The sequence below is a fragment of the Arachis stenosperma genome, chromosome 6 (assembly GCF_014773155.1).
Source record: "Arachis stenosperma cultivar V10309 chromosome 6, arast.V10309.gnm1.PFL2, whole genome shotgun sequence".
Taxonomy (NCBI): Eukaryota; Viridiplantae; Streptophyta; class Magnoliopsida; order Fabales; family Fabaceae; genus Arachis; species Arachis stenosperma.
The window spans coordinates 139,370,710-139,393,297 of NC_080382.1; the positions used below are offsets into that span (position 1 = coordinate 139,370,710).

Consider the following 22,588-nt stretch of genomic DNA (forward strand, 5'->3'; position numbering starts at 1 on the left):
ATTAGAAAAGAGTCATAAATAAATTTATTTCCTTAATAAATGTTAATTTTATTGTGAAATCCTATATTACTTTTAAAATTTTAGCATAATTGAGTCTGATTCCTACATTTTGAAATGAGTTTACTCGAGAAAATTAAAATGTAAATCATATTATTATTACATAATTACCTTATTAACATAATTAGTAGTGCTTACTTAAACAATTAAATTTAGCTTCTAATGATGTTAAAGTCAACCTATTTTATTGTCTTATGCCTTCAAAGAATTTACAAGACTGATATAAAAATCTAACAATTGAGAAAGAAAATTCATTACAATGGGTATATTCATTTTAACAAATATTCTTCTATCCAACATTACTAGGGATGGCAAAGTGGGCCGACCCGCCCCAACCCGTCCGCCAACTAAGATGGGTTTAAAGTACTAGCCCGTTTCACTTTATGGCGGATTGGCGGGTCGGCGGGCTAGTCCGCTTGACTCTTTTTAAAAAAAATAAATTCATTAAAATTAACTAAAAAATAATAATTAAAAAATTAAATACAAATAAAAAATAGTCAAATTATAATATAATTTTTTTACTATCTTTTTTTTATTTTTAACTTCAATAAAATTATTCAAAATAATATTTTTCAATAGAACCATCTTTATTTTAAAAAATAAGTCACATAATTTGAACAAATATACGAAATTATAAAATAAAATAAATAAAATTAATAACTAAAAGAAGAATAAAAGCAAAAACAAAAAAAGTGTTTGAAAATTATATAATTATTAATTTTATAATAGTAATCACTCTTTTATTTAATAAAAAAAAGAAAAATAAAAATCTTTAGTCCAGCAGACCGGCCTGTCCCGCCCCACCAAAACTCACCAATTTGGCGGTGAGGATTTGACGGATTTTTTTATTTTGGCGGGCTCTAGTCCGACCCGCCTTTTTCAGCACTACTACATGTTCAACTTCTATCGATAAAGGTAGAATGCCTAAATTGAGATATTTTAAGCTATAGTATCCATCAAACAAACAATCAATGAAATACTTATATGTCTCCTCTGATTTTGAGTACATTTATACATAAAAAAATTATATATAAAGAAAAAAAAATTGAAATAGAAGAGGATAAAAATAATGATTTTTAGAATTTGGTATAGCCATCTATATATATTAGACCAAAAGACTATAAATATCAATTTGAATAAGTACAAAATTATAAAATAATTATGTCATTTAAACTATAACTCATTTGACCATAAATTTATTATTTTACTGACTAATAAATTAATCAAATTAATAAATTAAAAAAAATTAAAAAATACTAATAGAATATTAAAAAAAATAAATTAAAAAATATTACCAAATCAAATTGATATAAATTATAATAAATTATATGATATTTAAATTTTTAATCAAATTAAATCAATTAATGAATATAATTAGTTTATCGTAATAACTTGTATTTAGTGAATTAAAATAGATAAATAAATAAACTCTCATAAACATACTACGTTAGCTCTATCATTAAGTGTAGAAATTTGATTTTTATATAATAAAATAGATAGAATAGATTATTAACATTTTCTCAGAAAATTAATAAAATATTCCAGGATTAATTGTTCCAATAATCATGTATCAACCAAACAAAGGGATAAATTTTCAAAGAAAAAAAAAAGGAGGATTCTGGATTGCTGGTAGTAACATTCCCAGAAATCTTACCGAAAGGGTCTTTACTCTCTAGTCATTATCTGCTCCACGGAACCTTTAACGCTGTCAAACTTTTCCAATATTTCATTAAGAGCTACTACATCAAATCAAAATCAAGTTCATTTTGATTAATTAACCTTAGTAACAACAAATCCCATAATTAAGTTACAGAACTGTTATCTCGACTGTCATCTCTTGACTTCGATATTCATTAATGGTTGAATTTCCAGAGCCATCAAAATCCCAGAGCCGCCATCACACGTCTTTGACATTGATAATTTGATATTCATGAATGGTTGAGTTCCTGGGAAGTAATGGCGGCCATAAAAAAAATAACAATAATAAAATAAAATAAAAAACTAATACATATAGCCAGCCACCAGAGATGCTAAAAGGTTTTATTTATTTAGTTGTTTGCTTACTGCTTGTCAAATACATACGATGCAATATTTCCTGACTTCCTCTTCACTTGCCTCTATCAAATAATATGACAGCAAATTGGGTTTAGATCTTGTGAACACTAAAACCTGAATCCTCTGATGTCATATTCTCGTTCCAATTCTCATATTCTTCCCCACCAAAGACCACTTGCTTGATTCCAACAAAACTATCGTAAAATATATAAATAAAATAAGTATCGAAAAGAATAAGATTAGAGCAAACAACTCAAACATGTTTTTGTTTTATAAAGTAAAAGCAAAACAACATAAGATTTATTTATAAAGCATAACTTTTCAATCTCTCAACATTTCTTAGAAGAAATATCCATTATAAAGATCAAGAGTTTTAGACCTAATAGATGTTAGGCATCTAATCTTATCCCATAAAATGTTCTTGTAAGAAAATCTGTCATGGAAGTACATGTATTACGCTCCAATCAAATAGTCCAAATAGTAGCGAAAAATGCACAATGCTGCAAACATTTTGGCTCTTTTTCTTCTAACAAACCTAGTCAATAGAAAATGAGAATTTGACACTGAATTTGCCTTCCACATAACACAATTAAGGGGAGATAGTCTTATTAGACCTTCGAACTGGAACATGTATTCATATTAATTTTGACTAGATGGAAATAGCTTGTATTGGAGGAATGAGTGAAAAGTTGGAAGAATTTATAACTAAAACTACCAAAAGAGTCAAGAGACCATTTATGACTAGATGGAAATAGCTTGTATTGGAGGAATGAGTGGAAAGTTGGAAGAATTTATAACTAAAACTACCAAAAGAGTCAAGAGACCATATTCTTTTGTAGGATTAGAAGACAAAGAAAAGCCATCAAGGAGACTGTAAGGACCTGGCATCTAGAGAAAGTGGAAGAATGAAACAGTAATAGAAGGGCAAGGGAGATGCAAATATCAGTGAGATATCACCCAATTCCCCAGCATTTGCTTGTATTATGCAGTAAAAGGACAGAGGGATCACTCCGAGTATCCAAAGTGCCACACCAAAGGAAAACTTCATAATCTTTTCAATTGGTGTTTGCCACTCCTACTGAAATATGGAACAATGATAAGTAGTACAGAGATAACTAGAGAGTCAAGATTGAATGAGCGTGATGATCCTCATGTATCCTCAAGTTGGCATCAATGCTCGAGCTAAGTTTGGTCTCGGGAGGAAAATACACCCTTGACAACCTTGATCTGTGATCCCAACTCCCTCAATTGTCAAGGTAAGTGCAAAACCAGATAGCAATCGGAATTAGCTAGTCCTCCAAGTGCCACCATTTGAGCAACCAAGCCCACCACTAGAGTATCAGTCATGCATTATCTGAAATCTTCAATCAACGCATTTCACTGGGATAAGAGATCCACAAGCCAGCCTCCACACTACTGTTTCACATGTCGCTAGTGCCGTTTTATTTGTTAGTGTATTCTGGTCCCTTTTAGGTGCTTAGTTTTTCGTCTTTGGTACAAAGTTTACTATCATGGTATGTTCACAAGAAAATATCTTCCACTACTTCTGAAACTCAAGACATCACCTTGTTTCTCTTATTCAAAATAGGCATACATAGTAATGATCCTATGACAGGTATCTTGTCTAATACTCCATAAGTCACCCTAAAAGTTGAACTACAAGAATTTGTTAGCTTGGATTAAGCTTTTGTTCCTAGGTCAGACAAAATCATCATCTTAAATAAAGTTCAAGTTTGAGGAGCAACAAAAAGTTTGATTGTCGATTTTGACTTGTTTAGCAATAAGTGGAGTCGGCATTCAGTTATCAGAACCTTTAAAACATGTTTAACTTTTGGGAGAAGGATCCTCTAAACAAAAAAGTCTGTAAATGAAAAGGTGAGGAGTTAATCACTATTGGATTTGTAACTTCTATTTAGGGGGACCAATGCACAGCAGAAGTTACAAACCCAATGGTGATTCAGCTCTCGCTTTCTAACTTTAAAAACTTCCTCTCTTTACAGGACCCAAATACCAAACTTTAGAATATGGCCCAAATCCCAAACTCTAGAATATGGCTCCATCTATTCACTAATAATATTCAGTGCAAATATGATATAGATTTGAAGTTAGCCTCTTATAAGCCAGTAGACCATGACATTTTAATGTCTGTTAACTCAAGTACATGCAGCTGTAGAAGAAATGAAAATTTTCTGGTAACTTGATAATCTCCAGGGATTACTAACCAAGTCAGATATTGTTGGCATTTCATATTTTTTGCTTTATAGTTTCTAGATATCAACCAAGCATTGACCTAATGAATAAGCTCTATTTACTACTGTTATTGCTCATGCAAATTATAAAACACTGTTTGTTTCCAGATGATTTTAGTTGGGGTGTTGCAGAATTGTAGTTTTTCTTTTCACTGTAAACGACTAAACTAATGTATCAATGGAATAGAGAGAAAGTAGAAATCATACTCAGAACTTATCTGTGTTAATGCATTTATCAAGACATCCAAAAGCAGCGGTTCACTGGTTCCAATATCTACCCTGTCATTTCACAACGAAAAATTATTAGTATTTGCACTTTAAATCCCGCTAATCTACAAACAGTAATTAACAAGGAAAGACTATACAACTAGTTCTGCACCATATTCGAGCCAAGTTGTCTTGAACCTCAAGATCCCCAATGTTGTAAAATGTAGTTGGTGTCACATTAGCTCCTTGAATAAAATCATAACTTGGCCGTTTCGTGATCGGAGATTGTGATAGCTGCAGGAATAATGATAATTCTATAAGCAACAACTTCAAGCCTAAATTCCATTAAAAGAGAGTATTGCATCCTTGGAAGAAGAGAAAAACTTACTTGCATGTTCATCGAATTGCATCCACCAAGACGTCCAACAATATGCCACGATCGAATAGTCTGCAATGACCCACATTCAACAAAACATCCAGCCAGAAGCATATGCATCATGATGAATATGCAAAAACAACATAGACAAAGTTCCTTACATCACATATTAAGGAGATGTCTTTTTCCAGTGGTGTATTGTAAAATTCAAGCCATATATATGAGTTTGAAAAATCAAATCTGAAAATACCAGTGTCAAAAGCCAATAAGAAAAATGAACATTTAATTATTATATCACAGATACTGTTAATTATGGAAAGTAGAGAACCACACATTCTAGCTATTAAGGAGGAAGAACCACTCCTTAAATACAATATCAAGCATCACATATTACCCGATGTGCAACGTTGGGCATCTCATAATACTCAAGTCCCTAACAATACACCGCCCATGGAGAGTTGACGTCCAAAGCAGCTTCACTCTATCGACATTGACCAATGGTAGCCACTTGGCTATCAGTTATCAGTGTTCTATATTCACCTTAATCCAGCCTAGAGTAGCCCTTTCCATGGCGCTGACAACTAGGCTCTAATACCATTATTAAGTACTTAAGAAAAGTAGGGAACCCCACCTCAAAAGCTAGCTATTAAGGGAGGAAACCACTCTTCTTATCCCATACTACCCTATGAGGGACTATAGGCACCCGATAATACCGAAATCCCTAACTGATACCAACACAAAGCAAATACAAGAGGATCAGGTGGAAATATTGTCGAGATGAAGGATATGGTTGAGAACAAAACAAGTGGACCCAAATACAGTTACAGACAGGGAATACAAGATTTGGTTACTGAAAACAGAAGACAGCATGCGATTAAATGAGTAACAGGAAGCAAGAACAGCACCTCTGTCCCACCCCGGCCCAAAAAAAAGAAGAAACTGGGAACAAGAAGAGGAGAGCATGGTACGGCAGTGTAGCACTAATTCACCCATGCAATGAGAACTACACAAAAGGAACTCCAAATTGAGTTTTGATTTGTTGATAAATATTTTTGAAAAATTAGAAAAGTAACGTAAATCTACTCGACATTAAAAATAGTCAAGTTCAGTGTGATTGATCATAAATAAAACTATAAAAAGTGACAAAGTATCATGACCCAAAAGAAGACACAGTTCAACTTGGTACTTAAATCATCAAATCAACTAAAACAATGGGAGACATGACATTACTATTACTCCATTAGGAGGACCAAAAGTGTGTACCCCTAGTTGATATGATTTACCAAGCAAGCTAGACAGATAGGATAGGCTAGGTACCATTCTTTGGAGTTTGGCAAGGATAAGATGACAAATTGGGCATGGCTATACAAGGGTTTAAGGTGAGAGTACATACACCAAGTCCTGCTAGAGCCAATAGCAGCAGGACTCACATCCATCGCCAATCAGTTATGATGAATTATGGTTTTGTAGGAAGATAGAATCTTTGGTAAAGGAGATCTAAGAATTATGAGAATGAGTTAAACGGCTAAGAAAAAGGAAATTACATGGAGACCCAGAAAAGTAAAGGACAGAATGAATTCTCATTTTATAGAAAGATGGTATTTAGTAAAAGAGATTAAGCAATTATGAGAATGAGTAGAGGAGCTAAAAGAAAGGAGATTACATGAAAAACCAGAAATGATAAGGAATGAGCAGTGCCAACCCCTTTGAGATTGCCTTTTATAACCATTAGCTAAGGTGGCAACTGGCAAACAACCTGAGTGGAGAAACTAGATAAAAGGGCTTTATTAACAGAGGCACGAATAGTGTCAATAAATAAAGAATCCAAAGACCGAAGAAATTAATTGAGGGAAACAATAAAAGAACTACAAATGACCAGAATAGAAATCGTGGAACTAGAGTTCTAGAGCAGTCAATGGCTTTAAATGCACATGAATGGTTTTACACGAAACAATTTAAACTTTTCAATGGTCTTTATTGTCAAATTCCTTCTATCCTACCTGTGATAAGAAAAATTATACCACTATTAAGTATAATCATATCATATACTTTTGACCAACGGAAATACTGCTCTAGTGTCATACACGATAGTAGGAAAGAGAAAATGACAGAGTAGTATAAATATGTTGACCAATCCAATCACTATACCAATTACTAACACCAATAATTTCAATGTCTCGACTATACATCTTTAGAACTTCATAATGATAAATCCTCACAACTTCGCAAAAACTTCTCAATGCAACAAATTATGCAAGCTCCCAATCCCTCTAATGAAAGCACCTTATTATAAGATGATTACTGCGAATATAATGACAATTTATAATTTAATAAATGAAATAAAACATCAATAAAGTAAACACACTAGTAACTCTCTTACAGAAAACTGAAAACTTGACAAGAAACAGGAAACTGCATGTTGCCCAGTAAAAACACATAACACACATTTGAATGTTTAAACATACTTGTTAACGGACACTTTCATTGGTACTCCTGATCCCGTCTTTGTGTGCAGTATTTTGTTCCTTTTTTTCCTAATTCTGTCTTCCATCTGCAAATCGAAATAGTTCATGTGACATAAACACAAACAATGTCCCCAGCTCTGTAGGTACAATAATTAGAACCCCAACTCATGTATTTAGGATAAATGTAGATGTTTGTATATTTGCAAATATATCTATATTTACAATTCAATGTATATTTTATAGGCCTGGTTCCATCATGTAGTGGTGAGACACGAATTTTATAAACCGTTCTCTTTTTTTTGTTTTCTCTCTATCAACAGCAACAAAATTCAAAGAAACTTGAAGCTACTACTCCATATTTTTCTTTTTGCTCCTTTTACTAGGATGATCCATTTTTCCCCTCAATATTAAATGTAAGAAGGCCATCTTTAAAACACTGGGATCTAAATAACGCCTACTACTACCAAGATAACATCTTACTACTCAATGCTAGAAATTATGGCACCATCTAATACATGAGTTACTTACTTTGGATTGAGCCTTTTGGGGATCATCTAGTAAACTCCCAAGAATATCAGCAACTTCTGGATCTCTCTCATGATCTTTCTCTGGCCTACCTGTAAATGGTCCTTGGCCATAATACCCACCAACATCATTATCTTCTTTTAACCCCTCTAGATCAATGTCTTTTGTTTTCCTTCTTCCATATATTTCTTGAGCCAAAGTCTCACTACTACCATCATCATCAGCAAGATCTTCCTTAATGAGATCTATATTGAAGTCCTCACCATTCAAGTTTGTAAACCCACCTCTAGAACAGCATAAGGGAGTCCAAGTTCTTGCATAGCTAGAGCTTTGTAGGGAAACCAATGAAAATTTCATGATTTGATTGTTATGGGGAAAAAGATTGGTGCTTGCAATGGCATTACATAGAGGAAGGCATGCAAAAGGATGTAAGATATTCATGTGTTGTGTGAGAAGCTTGTGAATTGTTTTCTGTTGGCTGAAGAATAAAATTTTAGCTTTCGGCCTCTATCAACCTGCAGCAGGATATTAGCAAGAACGAGTAAAGTATATCACATGAAACCAGCAAGTATTATCAATGTGGATAGGATAGCTCAAAATAAGAAATTAAATAAAATGCAAAAATAAAGTTAACGCTGAGCTAATTTGAAATAAGTCAACCAAAGCCAACAAATTTGCAACTTGTAAGTTGTAGAAGAAAACATGTTAACCTAAACACATGTTCATCATGCAGAATACAAGCCCAAAATTAATGTCCATCATATGAAATAAGAATGAAGTGAAAAAAAGGTGGCAAATGGTCATAGCATGTAAAAAGGTTTCATGAGGAAAGAAGAAAATGAACGAAGTATTTGAACAACAAATGCACCGCTTGCCTCCTTCAGCAAATAAGCAGTTATTGAAATCAGCACTTAGTCACTAGTTCAACCACATACAGTTAAAGCTATCAGCACCCCAAAATTCATAAAACTTATAAGCTGATAACAAACATATTTTGCACAATTCCACAAGTTCAACAAGTAAATAAACAACACAAGTTCCCGATTAGAAATTTGAAGCGCAATTAAATGACACAAGGGGTCAATTGGATCTACTTGAGGTTTCTTTCTTTGTAAAATAATCTAAAGCTTCACGATATGTTAAATTTTTCGTTTGAAGATGTTCTCCAATTATTACATATAAAACCAACAATGACCCTCAGATTGGACATATAAGGTTCTAAAATCCAGATTGGACATCAAACCACTCAAGCAACCAGGTCAAAAGTTCAGAGATCCAACCAATTGAACGGGGCCTAAACCGGATTCCACCAAATTATAGTAAAAATCTGTTGAATTACTTTATATATTAGAGCAACTATGGGAGCAGGCCCCAAAGTTGGTGTGGGATGTTTTCAGGATGATTGGAGCATTTTTGCTTCAGAATGTATAATAATATAGTCAAAATGTCAGTGTTTGGCTTAAATCCTAATTTGGGACAACATTGAGTCCTTTTGAAACTTTTTGGGACAAAAATAGTACGTTTGAAACGTTAGAGACCAAATTAAGATTTAGCCCAAACATTGAGGACTAAAATAGTACTTTATCCAAATACAAATGTCATTTCCCTCAAGCATGGACAAAGTAAAAGTTCAATAATCAAGTATGATTCTGCAACACAAAACAAAAAGAAAGTTTTTGCTCAATAGATAAGGTTCAATATGTCATTAAACAAGTGATTTGAATCATTCTTTTTCTACCTATCTCAATCTGTTGCTCAATCCTTTGCTTATTATTTAATATATACTATGCTAATAAGAAAAATCAGGCTGGTTTCTAAAGTAGTCTGAAAATTAGCTCAGGAAACCTAGGATAGCTGGAGCATACATATCCATAGCATCAACATATTGCATATTATCCTTACCAAATAAACTTTGGGTCAACAAGAGTGTTTGGTAAAATCATTTTTAAAATTTAAAAATACTATAATAGACATTAATAGGAAAATTAAATTTGGATATTAATTAATGGATATGATTATATTAAACTCTTTGATTTTGATAAGGATAAGTCATCTTTGAAAAACTCCACCTTAGGTGCTTTCAAAAGCACCTCTATCTTTTAAAACCTGCAAGCACAAGCACGTGATCTTTTTTATTTACCAAACGCAAAATGAGAAGTTCCTCTTCGAAAAGCTTTACCAAACCAAGTCTTAGTCTTGTATGCAAGAGGTAGGGGCCCAACATGTAAAACCTTAACAAATTATTAGCGTATGAAATAGGAATTCTGAGAAACTAGATTCTTCGGGAAGTTCCAATGGCAGTTTCAATAATTTTCTAACATCGTATCCAGTCTAATTCCAAACTATTCTGATCAAGTTATAAAAATTCTATCCAATGTGCTAGTTTTGACAATTCTTTGCCTTGCATTTATCGAATTGCAAATATTATCCTTATAATATATGTGGATCATAGATAATCATAGCGTCAACGGAGCATTAACTTTACTCTTCATATATACACAGGCATTTCAAGTTTAAACTTATTATTCTCAATTACATCTTCAATCATGAAAGCTACTATCTCATTCTTTTATGGTTTAGACCGAATTCTTTTCTGTTGTTTGTGTACCAAGATTTGATGCCATTAATAGAAGAAATAACTCAATTTAAAGTTACAAAGCATTATGAAAAAATTAAGAAGTATACACACAAGATGAAACTGTAGCAAGTTCTGAGACAAAATTTGTGGTGATGACATTGGAGTTGAATTTTGAAAATGGAACCAAAATTTATGCTTTTGCTTCTACCGAAATAAATTCAAATAAAATTTTCATTAAGAAAATAAAACATCATCAGCGACAAGGATTTCGGCAGCATCAACAACAACAAGGAAAGTTTCAAAACAGAAGCTGCACCACTAGCAGCACTGCACCAGCAGCAGCAACAAGGCGGCAAGGAAAAACAATGTAATAAACAAGAAACAGAAGCAGAAATCAGTACCAGGAAGAGAGACCGACTAACAGAAGGCGGCAAAGCTCGCTGGGAAACAGCGAACTGGAGGAGCAGCGGCGAAATGGAGGAGAGGCAGCGAGATCGACGAGAAGAGACTGGCGCCGCCGTCGCAGAGAAGAGTGGTATCAGTCGGCGTTTAGGAGACAAGACGATGGAATCCGCAGTCGGACGTCAGCGCAGAGAAGAGGAAGAGTGGTATCGGCGTCGAAGAGAAGGTAGAATGGAAGAAGAAGGTGGCCTCAGCATCAAAGAAAGGGTAGAGTGAAAGAGGAGGACGTTAGACCTCAACACTCAACAGTGCCACAGAGGAGGAGATGAAGGAAAAATCTCTGTTTAGACAACTCTTTAGGCAAAGGATTCGGTGATAATGTGATACTGACCCGTGACATGTAATTTTATGTAAAACTAGACTTAAGAGATTAATTTAAAATATATATTTTATAAAATATATAAATTATTTTAAAATTAAAAAAATATATACATAAATTAAATTTTTAAAGTCACCAAAAAATTAAATTTTAAATAAAATTATAAAAATATTCAATTTAAATTTATTTATTTGATTTTATATTATTATTTTTTATTTTTTAAGTAATTATTTTTGTTTATTTTTTAGATTATATTTAAATATTATAATATAAATATAAATATTTAATTATTTTATTAGTCTTTATAATTTTATTAAATTATTAATTAAAATTTTAAATTATTTTTTATTTTATAATTAAATTTTTTTATGTCAAAATATTAAAATTAACAAAATATTTTTTTAAAAAAATATAAAAATTTAATTATAAATTTAATAAGATTATAAATCTAATTTTGAAGAGATAACACTATAGATTACTACTAATAAGGAGAATGATTCCCGAAAAATTAATTAGAATTTTGGAATGAAATTACTCTCATCAAAGATTTATGTATTTACGATTTATTTTGAAACTTCAGGGGTAATAAGTAGCCACTTATGCTTTATGCGGACAACATTCTTTTGACCTTGACGGTGTAAATGCAATGTAAATATGTAATGAGTCTCCATGGAAATTGAAAAGTCATAATGACATATTAGGAGTCAAAGTTTTGATTAGTGGTCTTATATCTCATGAGATAAATTGAAGAATATATATTGACCTGTTAGTTTGTCGTCTAATATTATATCATATCGTAGATAACAACATTTTTCGTAAGAAACTAAGTCAATTTACGAAAGAAAAAAAATTCCTCCAATGACTGATTAAAACTGAAGGACTAACTTGATAAATTAAAAAATTGATAAACTAATTTTATTAGGAATTTGATTATATATATGGTAAAAACGGAAATATTAATAATTTAATATGCAAAATATAAATTAAGAGATTATATTATAAGATGCATTAGAAAATAAAAGAGGGTAAATTTGAAGGGGCTCCTTGTAAGAGGTGTTGATAATTTTATAAAGAAAAGCATAGACAATTAACAATATTTTTGAATAATATGTGAATAATGTAAATTAATAAAGTTAAAAAAATAAATTTAATTAGTAGTATTAAATTAAAATGTAGTGTATTTTTATTTTATCGGTAGTTATTTATATCGTTCTAAAATTGTGAATTAACATGCAATAATCATCCTTGAAAACTAACTGTGAAACCGAAAAATACATTTACCTCAAAGTTTTTGAAATCCAAGAAATCCATCCGATTCATTTTGTCATACAACCGCCCAGGTGTGCCAATTAGTTCCTCTATCTTCTTCATGTTTGATTTCACCTCAGACAATACTTTTTTAACCTTTTATATGAGCATAGTAGCATGTATACACTTGATTTGGTTGTTGCAATAATATGTATTGAACACATGAAAAAATAGTCCCTTCTACCTTAGAAACACCTTTGAGATGTTAGAACAGATGATCTAATCAATAATTTTCGTTGAAGCGCTGTGCAATTAACACTTTACATAACAAACATCTATCTATGAAACTAAATTGTTGACAAAATTCATCATACAGAAAATTGTCTAGCTTTTCTTTTGGCTAAAACAGAATTCTTTGAAGTTTCATCTACAGGTTCTTTGTTGATTCTGGTGTGGCAATATAAGTTTTGTTGGTCCAAACAAATCCTTCAATACATCTTCCAGACCTAGCATTCTTGTATATAGTGAATGCTTCTTCCATTATTTTGGCCTGGGAGAGCAACTCTGCTCTCTTTCTTCCAGATGGATGAGTGAAGAGATAGTCCCAAAGTGCCCACTCACCCTTAACTTTTCCCAGCTTCTCATACACTGTGGGTGCCACCCGTGGATCATATCCGGTGGAAGCAATTAAGAGCATGCCAATGTAATCCGCTTCCATTTCCATCCTGAAAACAGGATTTAGTTATAAAAATTTTAAAAAGGAAAAGTTTCCATTTCAACAAAATATCTACCAAGAAGAACAAGTACAAGGAACATGCATGATTATTTAAGTATAATCTGAAATTTAAAACAACATTGACATGTTGATACATGGCACACAATAATGTCCCAAGAGAACTACAATTGAGGATGAATGAGGAAAGACATGTCAAAATTTGACTACTGTATCACAACACCACAGTTTCAAATGAATTATTAAATCCCATCTTACTCAAAAATTTTATTCAGCAAAGATATCAACTATCATTCACTCAATTGAAATTATGGTAAAGCATATGGTAAATGAAATGGAGTTCTTATTTGCATGGAACTATCAAAATCTTCTATGAACTAATATGTTATGTGGAATAAAGCACTAAAGCAATCCACAACAGCATTCTACACTATTTTGAGAGCCATGACAAACATGATGTTAAGTAAAATGCAACAAGTATAATCAAAGAACCACAGAGGAAATTGACTTATTAGAAAGACATGAACGAAGTTATACAGTCGATAGAGTGGTAGCTTCAAGAGAAGAAAAGACACTATGGTGACGATTTCGGGGGTGACAAATCGATAAAGAATAAACTGCAGGATAGCAAACCACAGTTTCTTCGTCACATATTCAGCGGTGTGTCGGGCCAAAGCATGACCAACCTAATTAAGAAGAAAAAACAAGCAAATAAGCATAGATATCTTTCAGATGAATTAATAAACCAAGAACATTAGTTAAACATGGCACAATTATACCTCATGTCCAATTATAGTGGCAATCTCAGCATCACTCTTAAAATGCTCTAACAATCCGGTGTATACAACAATCTTACCACCAGGTAGCCAAAAGGCATTGACTTCCGAATCATTGACAACAAGCACCTCCCAATTCAATCCATCCAGATGGGAGGCAGCTGGCCCTTTCTTTCTAATTTGCTGAACCCAACTGTCATCAAGGATTTCATCTTCCTTGTGCCAACCACTCTCTGCCTTACAATAAGCACTAGCATTAGTCAACGATTTCAAAGTCTCCTCAGTATCCCCTTCAAACCCTGTGACATAACCAACATCACTCCAAACTTGTTCCTTGCTCAACCCTCTCTGCAAGGTATCAATGATTTCCATTGATATCATCCTTATCCTCACACTCTGAGGGTGTATGGGAGGCAAGATCTTTCCCTTGAAACTCGCCTTCTTGTTCTCGAATTCAGCCTCACCAAGTTGCCTCTCCATGTCATTAGATAACAAAATGCAGCGGGTTCTCTTGGTATATGGAACCGTTTCTAAATCCCGAAAATGCATAGTAATCAATATCCCTGACAAAACCAACAGAACAAAGAATACAAGTCTAGGATTCCGCATATTTCGGTAGCGAACAATGATCAGTTGGCGAATCACTAGATACACGACGACCGTTAACCATGACATAACACCAGAAGCAGCATAATGCGCCATTGTCGTAACCGAAATGCGTCAAGTAATGATCTTTGGCATCTGAATCAGTTGAAGACTAATGGTGTTGGTAATATTGGAACGAAACAACACGGATTGTGTAATGCAGCACCGGGTTTTGAGTTTAGAATTTTTGAAGAAAATGAAGGGTTTATAGGGTTTAGGGTTGTGTTGCACATTTTGTTCACTTCCACAATTTTGTTGGTTGCATTTGAGGATTGAACAAATAAATGGAAGTGTAAGCGACACTAGAGAATAGAGTAACGCAGGTTTGATATCCATAGCCATTTTGAAAAAGAAAAAATTACATAGGATAATAATAGTAATACAATCTATTTGATTATTTTAGTTTGATGATGTATCAATGTGAGGCTATTATTTATAAACAAAAAAGTTTGAAGAGACAACATTCTGGATTACTACTAATAAGGAGAATGATTGCTGAAATATTAATTAGAATTTTGGAATGAAATCATTTTAGTCAAAGATTTATGTATTTATGTACCAATGATTTTTCGTTTTATTTTGAAACTCTAGGAGTAATAAATGACTTATGCTTTATGCGGACAACATTCTTTTGACCTTGACGGCGTAATTGCAATGTAAATATGTAACGGAGTCTACATGGAAATTGAAAAGTCACAATGACATATTAGGAGTAAAAGTCTTGACTAGTGGTCTTATATCCCATGAGATAAATATGAAGTAAAAATTTATTTAATTTATTTTTATGTGAAATTAATATTTAAAATTTATTATATAAATATATATTAAATTATTTAATAATTTTTAATTAATAAATTTACATGAACATAATTATTAAAATAATAACTGAATTTACATTGTAAATAAATATTATTAAAAATATATTATTTTTTTTGAGAAAATAATAAATTTGATCTTTTCTCTTTTATTATAATCAATAGTTTAATACAAAAATTCTTAAAATGATTATAATAAATATATATTAAAAATCAATTATTAAGTCAAATATTTATGTTTAATAAAATATATATTGACCTGTTAATTTGTCGTCGTGTAAGATTTAATATTATATCATATGGTAGATAACATTTTTCATAAGAAATTAGTCAATTTATGGGGAAAAAGAAAACTCGTCCATTGTCTGGTTAAAACTGAAGGACTAAGTTGATACCCAGATTTAAAAATTGAAAAACTAATTTTATTACAAATTTGATTATAGCGCAAAAACCAAAGAACAATTTGATTGGTATCTCACGATGAGCACTAGAATCAATGGAATTGAACTTGGAAATTGGAATGTATGTAATATGTTGACATGCAAAACACCGGGGTCAATGCAAAAGGTTGACATTTTGACTTTTTAGTGTTAACTGTTAAGTATATCGGACCTAAGTAAATTAGTCTCTGAATTTGCTATTTTTCAGTTTTTAAATTGATCAATTAATCCTTCAGATTTAATTAATCTAGTTGACCGGTCAATGACTTCAACGGAAATGAAACATTAACCGTCACTTAGTATGACATTAGACCAGCTATCATAGTTAAAAAAAGTGTTTTAAATAGTTTGGTTCTTCAAATTTGATAAAGGTTTTATTGTCATGGTAAGATTGGATTAGTTTTAAAAAAATATTTATTTTTTAATTTTTCGACTACTAAAAAATAATAAAATAATTGTGAATTTACTTGAAATTTTTTTTCAAAAAGTTCATAAATTTTATTGCGAATTTATCACTCATAAAAAATATGTAAAATTTTTGTTGCAAATTGTAAGATTTATAGCAAATATCGTAGCTATTTTTTGCACCAAAAAGAGAAAAATATTACTTGCGAATTATTGTTGCAGATTTTATTTTTTGTTCAGTTGGCTGCATCAATTACTTACGATTTTTATTATAGATTAATTGTCTACGAAATTTGTTGCAAAAAAATTAGCTACTATCTTTTTCGCAAACTTATAACAGACATTTCATAAAAAATGGTTATTTTTTACACTACATAAACTCCTTGATGTACATAAACTGCTTGATTTTTTAGAATTTACAGTTTACAAATAAATATTTGTCCTAAACTCACGTGATATCACTCTAACCTAAATATTAATATGCAAAATATAACTTAAGAGATTATATTATATGATACATTAGAAAATAAAAGAGTGTAAATTTTAAGGGGCTCGTTGTAAGAGATGTTTGATAATTTTATAAAAGAAAAGTCTAGAGCCATTAACTTTTGTGTTTTGTAGCCAGTACTTAACCATCAAAATTCAAAAGAAAAGTGAGTAATCTCCTATCATTTGATATAATCTCACACCATTAAAAATATTATTGATGACGAGTTGATAGTTACAAAACACAAAAATTGCTGTCCCAACACTTCTCATTTATAAATATAAACAAAAGAGTTTGTTGCTAAAATTGTGAATCAACATGCATGCAAGCAATAATCATCCTTTGAAAACTAACTGTGAAACCGAAAAATATATGTACCTCAAAGTTTTTGGAATCCAGGAAATCCATCCGATTCATTATGTGATAGAACCGCCCAGGTATGTCAATTAGTATGTTAGCGCCCTCTTCCTCTATCTTCTTCATGTCTGATTTCACTTCAACTTCACCAACAACATCATGGACTTATCAACATTATTCGTAAAGTTGAAATGAAAAGTTGTGTAACATGATATATTTGATTTGATAGCTCCTTTGCAGGGGATATGATTATTCCTAGTACCTAGTATAAGCAAAAAAATAAAATAAAATAAAAAATAAAAAGTCAAAATTAAAACATTACAGATTACATAATTAATCTAACTACAATCAAACTCAACAAAATATATGGCATTTAACACACACTTCTATATCCAGTAACCCCTATTCCAATTTCCAAATCTTTCATTCCCCAAAGCAATAGCAACTAAAGGTTAACAATTTGCAACCATGAAAAAATAAGGTGATTAATAAATTATTAACAAACTCAAAAGAATTAAACATAATCAACACAAATTTAACTTAGATAACAATTAACTCAAAAAATTAGTAATCAACCAAAATACCATTAATTCATAATAAAATTTAAATTACATCTAACCTAACTTAATATTATTTAATTAATTTTTAATTATACTAAATTAATGTAACAAATTCTAACCACACACTTCATTAATAAAATTCTAAATAAATAAAAATTAAAAAAACTATACAAAATTACCTATGATAATGACTGCAAAATGATAAAAGCGAGGTGGTAATAGAAAGCAAGTAAAATCTAAGTGGTAGGATTAGGGTTTAATTAGTAAATTTTAGGTATAATATAACAAACAACTAAAAGAAAAAGAACAGACAACAACTTTACTTTTAGTATGGTGGACTTCAGCGGTGATGACGGCAATGCAGAGACAACCTGAGACACTATCAGCGGTAATGGAGGTGATGGTGCAACAACCTTTTTCAATGGAAGAGAAGAAGAGAGACGAGATAGAGGAGAGAAGAAAGGGGGGAGAGAAAGAAAATTTGTAGAAGTAAAGGAAAAAGGGTTTTGCATTTAAATTTTATCTCAAATTTACTATTAGATTTATTAACAAAAAAATTTAAAAGTAAAACATTTGTTATTGTCTAAATACTACGTTTCACTAATTTGTGTATGTTACCATTAAATTTTTTTTATACTAAATTTAACGCTAACAAAATTTATTTTCGCGCCTCTATTTACTGTTGGATTAAGTTACAAAATTTTAAATTGATGATAATTTACTACTAAACCCGTTGGTAACATTTGTAGCTAAATTCGAGCGCAATTCTTGTACTGTGACAATGTAATAAGTATATATATAAACATAAAGAAGCAAGGGAAAAAAGAAGAAAGAAAAAATTGCCAAAGAAAAAAAAAAGTTGGAGAAAGAAAATTCGACCGAAAAAAAAGGAACTTAATCAATCCTAAAACGATATTATATTATTATATATTAACTACAAATATATTATAATTATGGGTGGTGCTAGGGAGCCAATGGTCTAAGCGTACAATGTGTACAATAGGTTAAATCTTTGGTCCATGAATAAAATGAAAATCACCCATACTATCCAAAATAACCATCGGATACCAGGAATAATAAACATATCATGTCATAAAATCACTCATCCCAAAAACTTAAGTTAATTTTGGAGTTCACCAAAGATCAAACCTTGACCTTTTGGATCTAGAACTCTAATACCATGTCATGAACCCACTCATCCAAAACACGTAACCTGACAGGACAATGTAACACTAATTATAATATCTCTAATACTTCTTAAACCTCCATTGTACACATTGTAAGCTTAGGCCATTGGCTCCCTATACTTTCTCTATAATTATTCATCCAAGCAACGAGTAGCAAAATGCAATATAAAAATAGAAACAATCTGCTTTAGTTTTATTTAATAAAAAAAACTCACATCATATATTAAAATATTTGATCATTTTAAATTAATAAATATTGAATCTAACAAATAAAAAAATAAAAATTAAATAAAATATATATTTAAAAAAAATAATTTTAATGTACTTTTGAATGACTATATTAATTTGATGTAAGTATAACATTTCGTCAAAATTAAATTTATTAAAAGATTACAAAGACTATTTTGACTAAGTACTTTTAAAATAAGAAAAAAAATGATGAAAATGCACAACAACTTGCGATTTAGCATTTTAGATGTGAACTTTTGTTTTTTTCCTCTTCAATATATTTTATGTTAGTAAAAAATTTTAACATTATGTTCTTTCTTGACACATTTTACGCATTCTATCAATGAGATGTATTTCACATAACCACATGTAAGTAAAAAAAAATCATAATTTTATTTCATTACTATTAACAGGCTCATCCTTAAACGCTCATTGCTAAGTATGGAGTGCAGCACATCTTGTGAATTTATTAAATTTGAACTATTTATTTATTATATTTTATTTGAATGGTCTAGATTTAAAAAAGTAACATGTTAATCAGGTTAATCATTTTTTTACAAGTTTTAGATTTTTTTTGTAAATCTCAGATATTGAACTGAAGTTCAACATAAAAAAAATAGTATATAAATATTAAAAACAATATGTCTGTACAAAAAAAAAAACTTTTTGAACTTTAGAATTAAAATAAATAATACATAAAAAATAAGTTAAAAATTCATGTACTAAATCCAGAAAAAAAAGATATATTAGAATCTTAAAAAAAATAATATTAAATATATATTATGTATATAATATTAAAATTTAAATAAATTTTGTTTTGTGTGAAATATAATATCAAATATAAACACAATGATAAAAAATTTTGTGTTATATATATATAATATTAAAATTTAAATAAATTTTATTTTATGTGAAATAAAATTATAATATTAAATATAAAGACAATGATAAAAAATTTTGTGTTATATATATATATATATATATATAATTTTATTTTGTGTGAAACAAAATTAAAACATTAAATATGAATAAAATGATAAAAAAATTTGTATTATATAAATTTAATTAAAAAGAACATATATACAACATAAAAAGCAAACATATAATAATTTTATTTTGTGCGAAACAAAAATTTATATAAAAAATATTTATATAATTTTTTATTAACAATTTTTTATTGAAATATGTTATTTTATTATATTTATAATATATTATTTTGGATAATTATATTATTTTAGTTAATATATATTATTTAAAAAAATATTTAAAATTTATTATTTTGTATTAAGAATATTATTAAAAATATATTATTAGTTTTTTTTAAAATAATATTTTCTTTTATTTGGTTCAAACACTATGACAATAAAAAAAGTTTACGTAATTACGTCTACTCAATAAATATTATATTCATTTATTTCTATATTGCATGTAAAATAAATAATTAATGTTTAAAAAAAGTTAATAAAAGAAAGAAGTATTCTTTTTTTTTTACCAACTCTTAGATGAAAACTATGTCATTTGAACTATAACTCGTTGATAAAGAAAAAAATATTCTTAATTATATATTAAATAGAATAATTATTTATTAGGCTCATTCTTATACAAATAAAAGATTTTCTTAATTTTATATCTGTAATATTTTATACCAATTAATTTTAAAATTTAATTATTTTTTGAATAAATTAATAAAAAAATAATACAAATAATTGTTTAAATATAATTGTATTTTAATTTTTCATTTTATTACGTACAATTTGAGGATAATTTGAAATAAAAGATAATGAATTTGTTGTAACTGCCATCTATTATGTGCTTTGACTATGTTGTCATCTGAGAATCACCTTCATGGAGACCGGGGTTCTTTTACAGAATCGATTTTGGGTTTGGAGTTAGCCAACCAGCAGCAGCGACAGACAGCGTCTTCCTTTCCTATGGCAGCAATTTTTCGGACTTTGAAGGTCATTTATGATAAAGGTGGAATGTGGTGGGTTCAAGAGCGTTAAAATCTGTGACTAGTCAGAACGATAATGGACCTACCAACAAATAAAACAGTGAAAATGCTTGAAGACATCACATCGACAATAACAGAGTAATGGAAGAATTCAATCAAATTTTCCTGAATATTTTTGTGGTGTAAAAGTCGTCCGTGTGTTAAACGAGGGAATTAGTATTTTTGTTAGTGCCAGTTTGTTTGTTCAGCCCATGACAAAAATAATAATAATAAATAAATAAATTTAATTTACCTTATAACTTTTGATAATAAATTAACTTTTAAAGAGTGTTGCATTCCCTACTTTACCTTGAGTGCACTAGCTTTCGCCCTATTAACAAAGTAACTTTTACTTAAGAAAAAGTTTAGAGACCGATACTTAACCACAAAAAAAATGAATAATCACACGTTATAAATTTTATATCATTAAAAATATTAATAATAACTAATAAATAACTATAAATCACAAATTTTATTGTTCCTAACACTCCTCTTTACATAATATATCCGTCGCTAAGAAGTAAAAACCCAATTAACTAACCTACAATTACTTATAAATACCCGTCAAATAGTTACAAATGACACAAATAATATCAGCAACTTGCTCCACATATTCAGCATATTTGGGTAGCGAAGAATGATCAGGAAAAACAGGATCACTTGGTGAATCACCAGAAACACAACCTTCAACCGTCGCCATAACACCAGAAGCAGCAACATTAACACCTTGGTAATCCTTCGCCTTCAGCATTTTCTCAGCGTATACCACTTCGCCTAATGCGCCTTCCTCGTAATCGAAATGTGTCAAACACAATTGGTAATGATCCTTCGCATCTGAATTAGTTGAATTTTTTATCAGAGACTTAATGAGCCTAATTGTGTTTGTAACGTTGAAACGAACAACACCAATTGTGTATTTTGCAAGGGTAATTAGATCTGCACGGTTTGTACCACCGGGTTTTGAGTTTAGAATTTTTGAACAAAATGAAGGGTTTAGGGTTGCGTTGCAAATTTTGTTCACTTCAACAATTTTGTTGGTTGCATTTGAGGATTGAGCAAATAAAAGGAAGAGCAGCACCACTAGAGAAGAGAGTAGCGAAGGTTTGATATCCCTGGCCATGTTGAAAAAGGAAAAAATTACAGAGGATAATAATAGTAATACAAACTGTTTGATTATTTTAGTTTGATGATGTATCAATATGAACCTATTTATAAAAAAAAAAAATTGAAGAGATACCACTATATCATAACACTATGGATTACTACTACTAATAAGGAGACATTCCCGAAAAACTACGAATGATTTTCCGTTTTATTCTGAAACTTGAGCAGTAATAAGTGGCCACTTGTGTTTTACACGGACCACATTCTTTTAACTTTGACGGTGTCTTATGTCAGGTTGTATTGGCCATTAAGTTGCTAGA

General features: G+C 30.4%; 2 protein-coding genes across 5 annotated transcripts; both read right to left on the reverse strand.

Annotated features, from left to right (window-relative positions):
• Positions 1-1,803: 1,803 nt before the first annotated feature.
• Positions 1,804-11,274, reverse strand: LOC130935295 (uncharacterized). 4 transcript variants are annotated; one of them, XR_009067849.1, is made up of 9 exons: positions 10,914-11,274; positions 7,938-8,449; positions 7,410-7,495; positions 5,106-5,184; positions 4,957-5,016; positions 4,741-4,862; positions 4,569-4,640; positions 2,140-2,306; positions 1,804-2,003 (listed from the first exon to the last, which is right to left on the reverse strand). XR_009067849.1 is itself a non-coding variant. In XM_057864986.1 (8 exons), exons 2-8 carry the CDS (start codon positions 8,373-8,375, stop codon positions 2,204-2,206), a joined length of 960 nt encoding a protein of 319 aa, XP_057720969.1. In that variant the 5' UTR covers positions 8,376-8,449; positions 10,914-11,274; the 3' UTR covers positions 1,804-2,203. The 4 variants fall into 4 exon arrangements, 1 of the variants encoding a protein (XP_057720969.1); XR_009067848.1 differs by having other exon boundaries at positions 2,122-2,306; XM_057864986.1 differs by having other exon boundaries at positions 1,804-2,306.
• Positions 11,275-12,968: 1,694 nt separating this feature from the next.
• Positions 12,969-22,284, reverse strand: LOC130934803 (mitochondrial metalloendopeptidase OMA1-like). Its single transcript, XM_057864337.1, has 6 exons — positions 21,726-22,284; positions 21,474-21,495; positions 17,299-17,336; positions 14,054-14,661; positions 13,812-13,960; positions 12,969-13,266 (listed from the first exon to the last, which is right to left on the reverse strand). Exons 1-6 carry the CDS (start codon positions 22,282-22,284, stop codon positions 12,969-12,971), a joined length of 1,674 nt encoding a protein of 557 aa, XP_057720320.1.
• Positions 22,285-22,588: the final 304 nt, after the last annotated feature.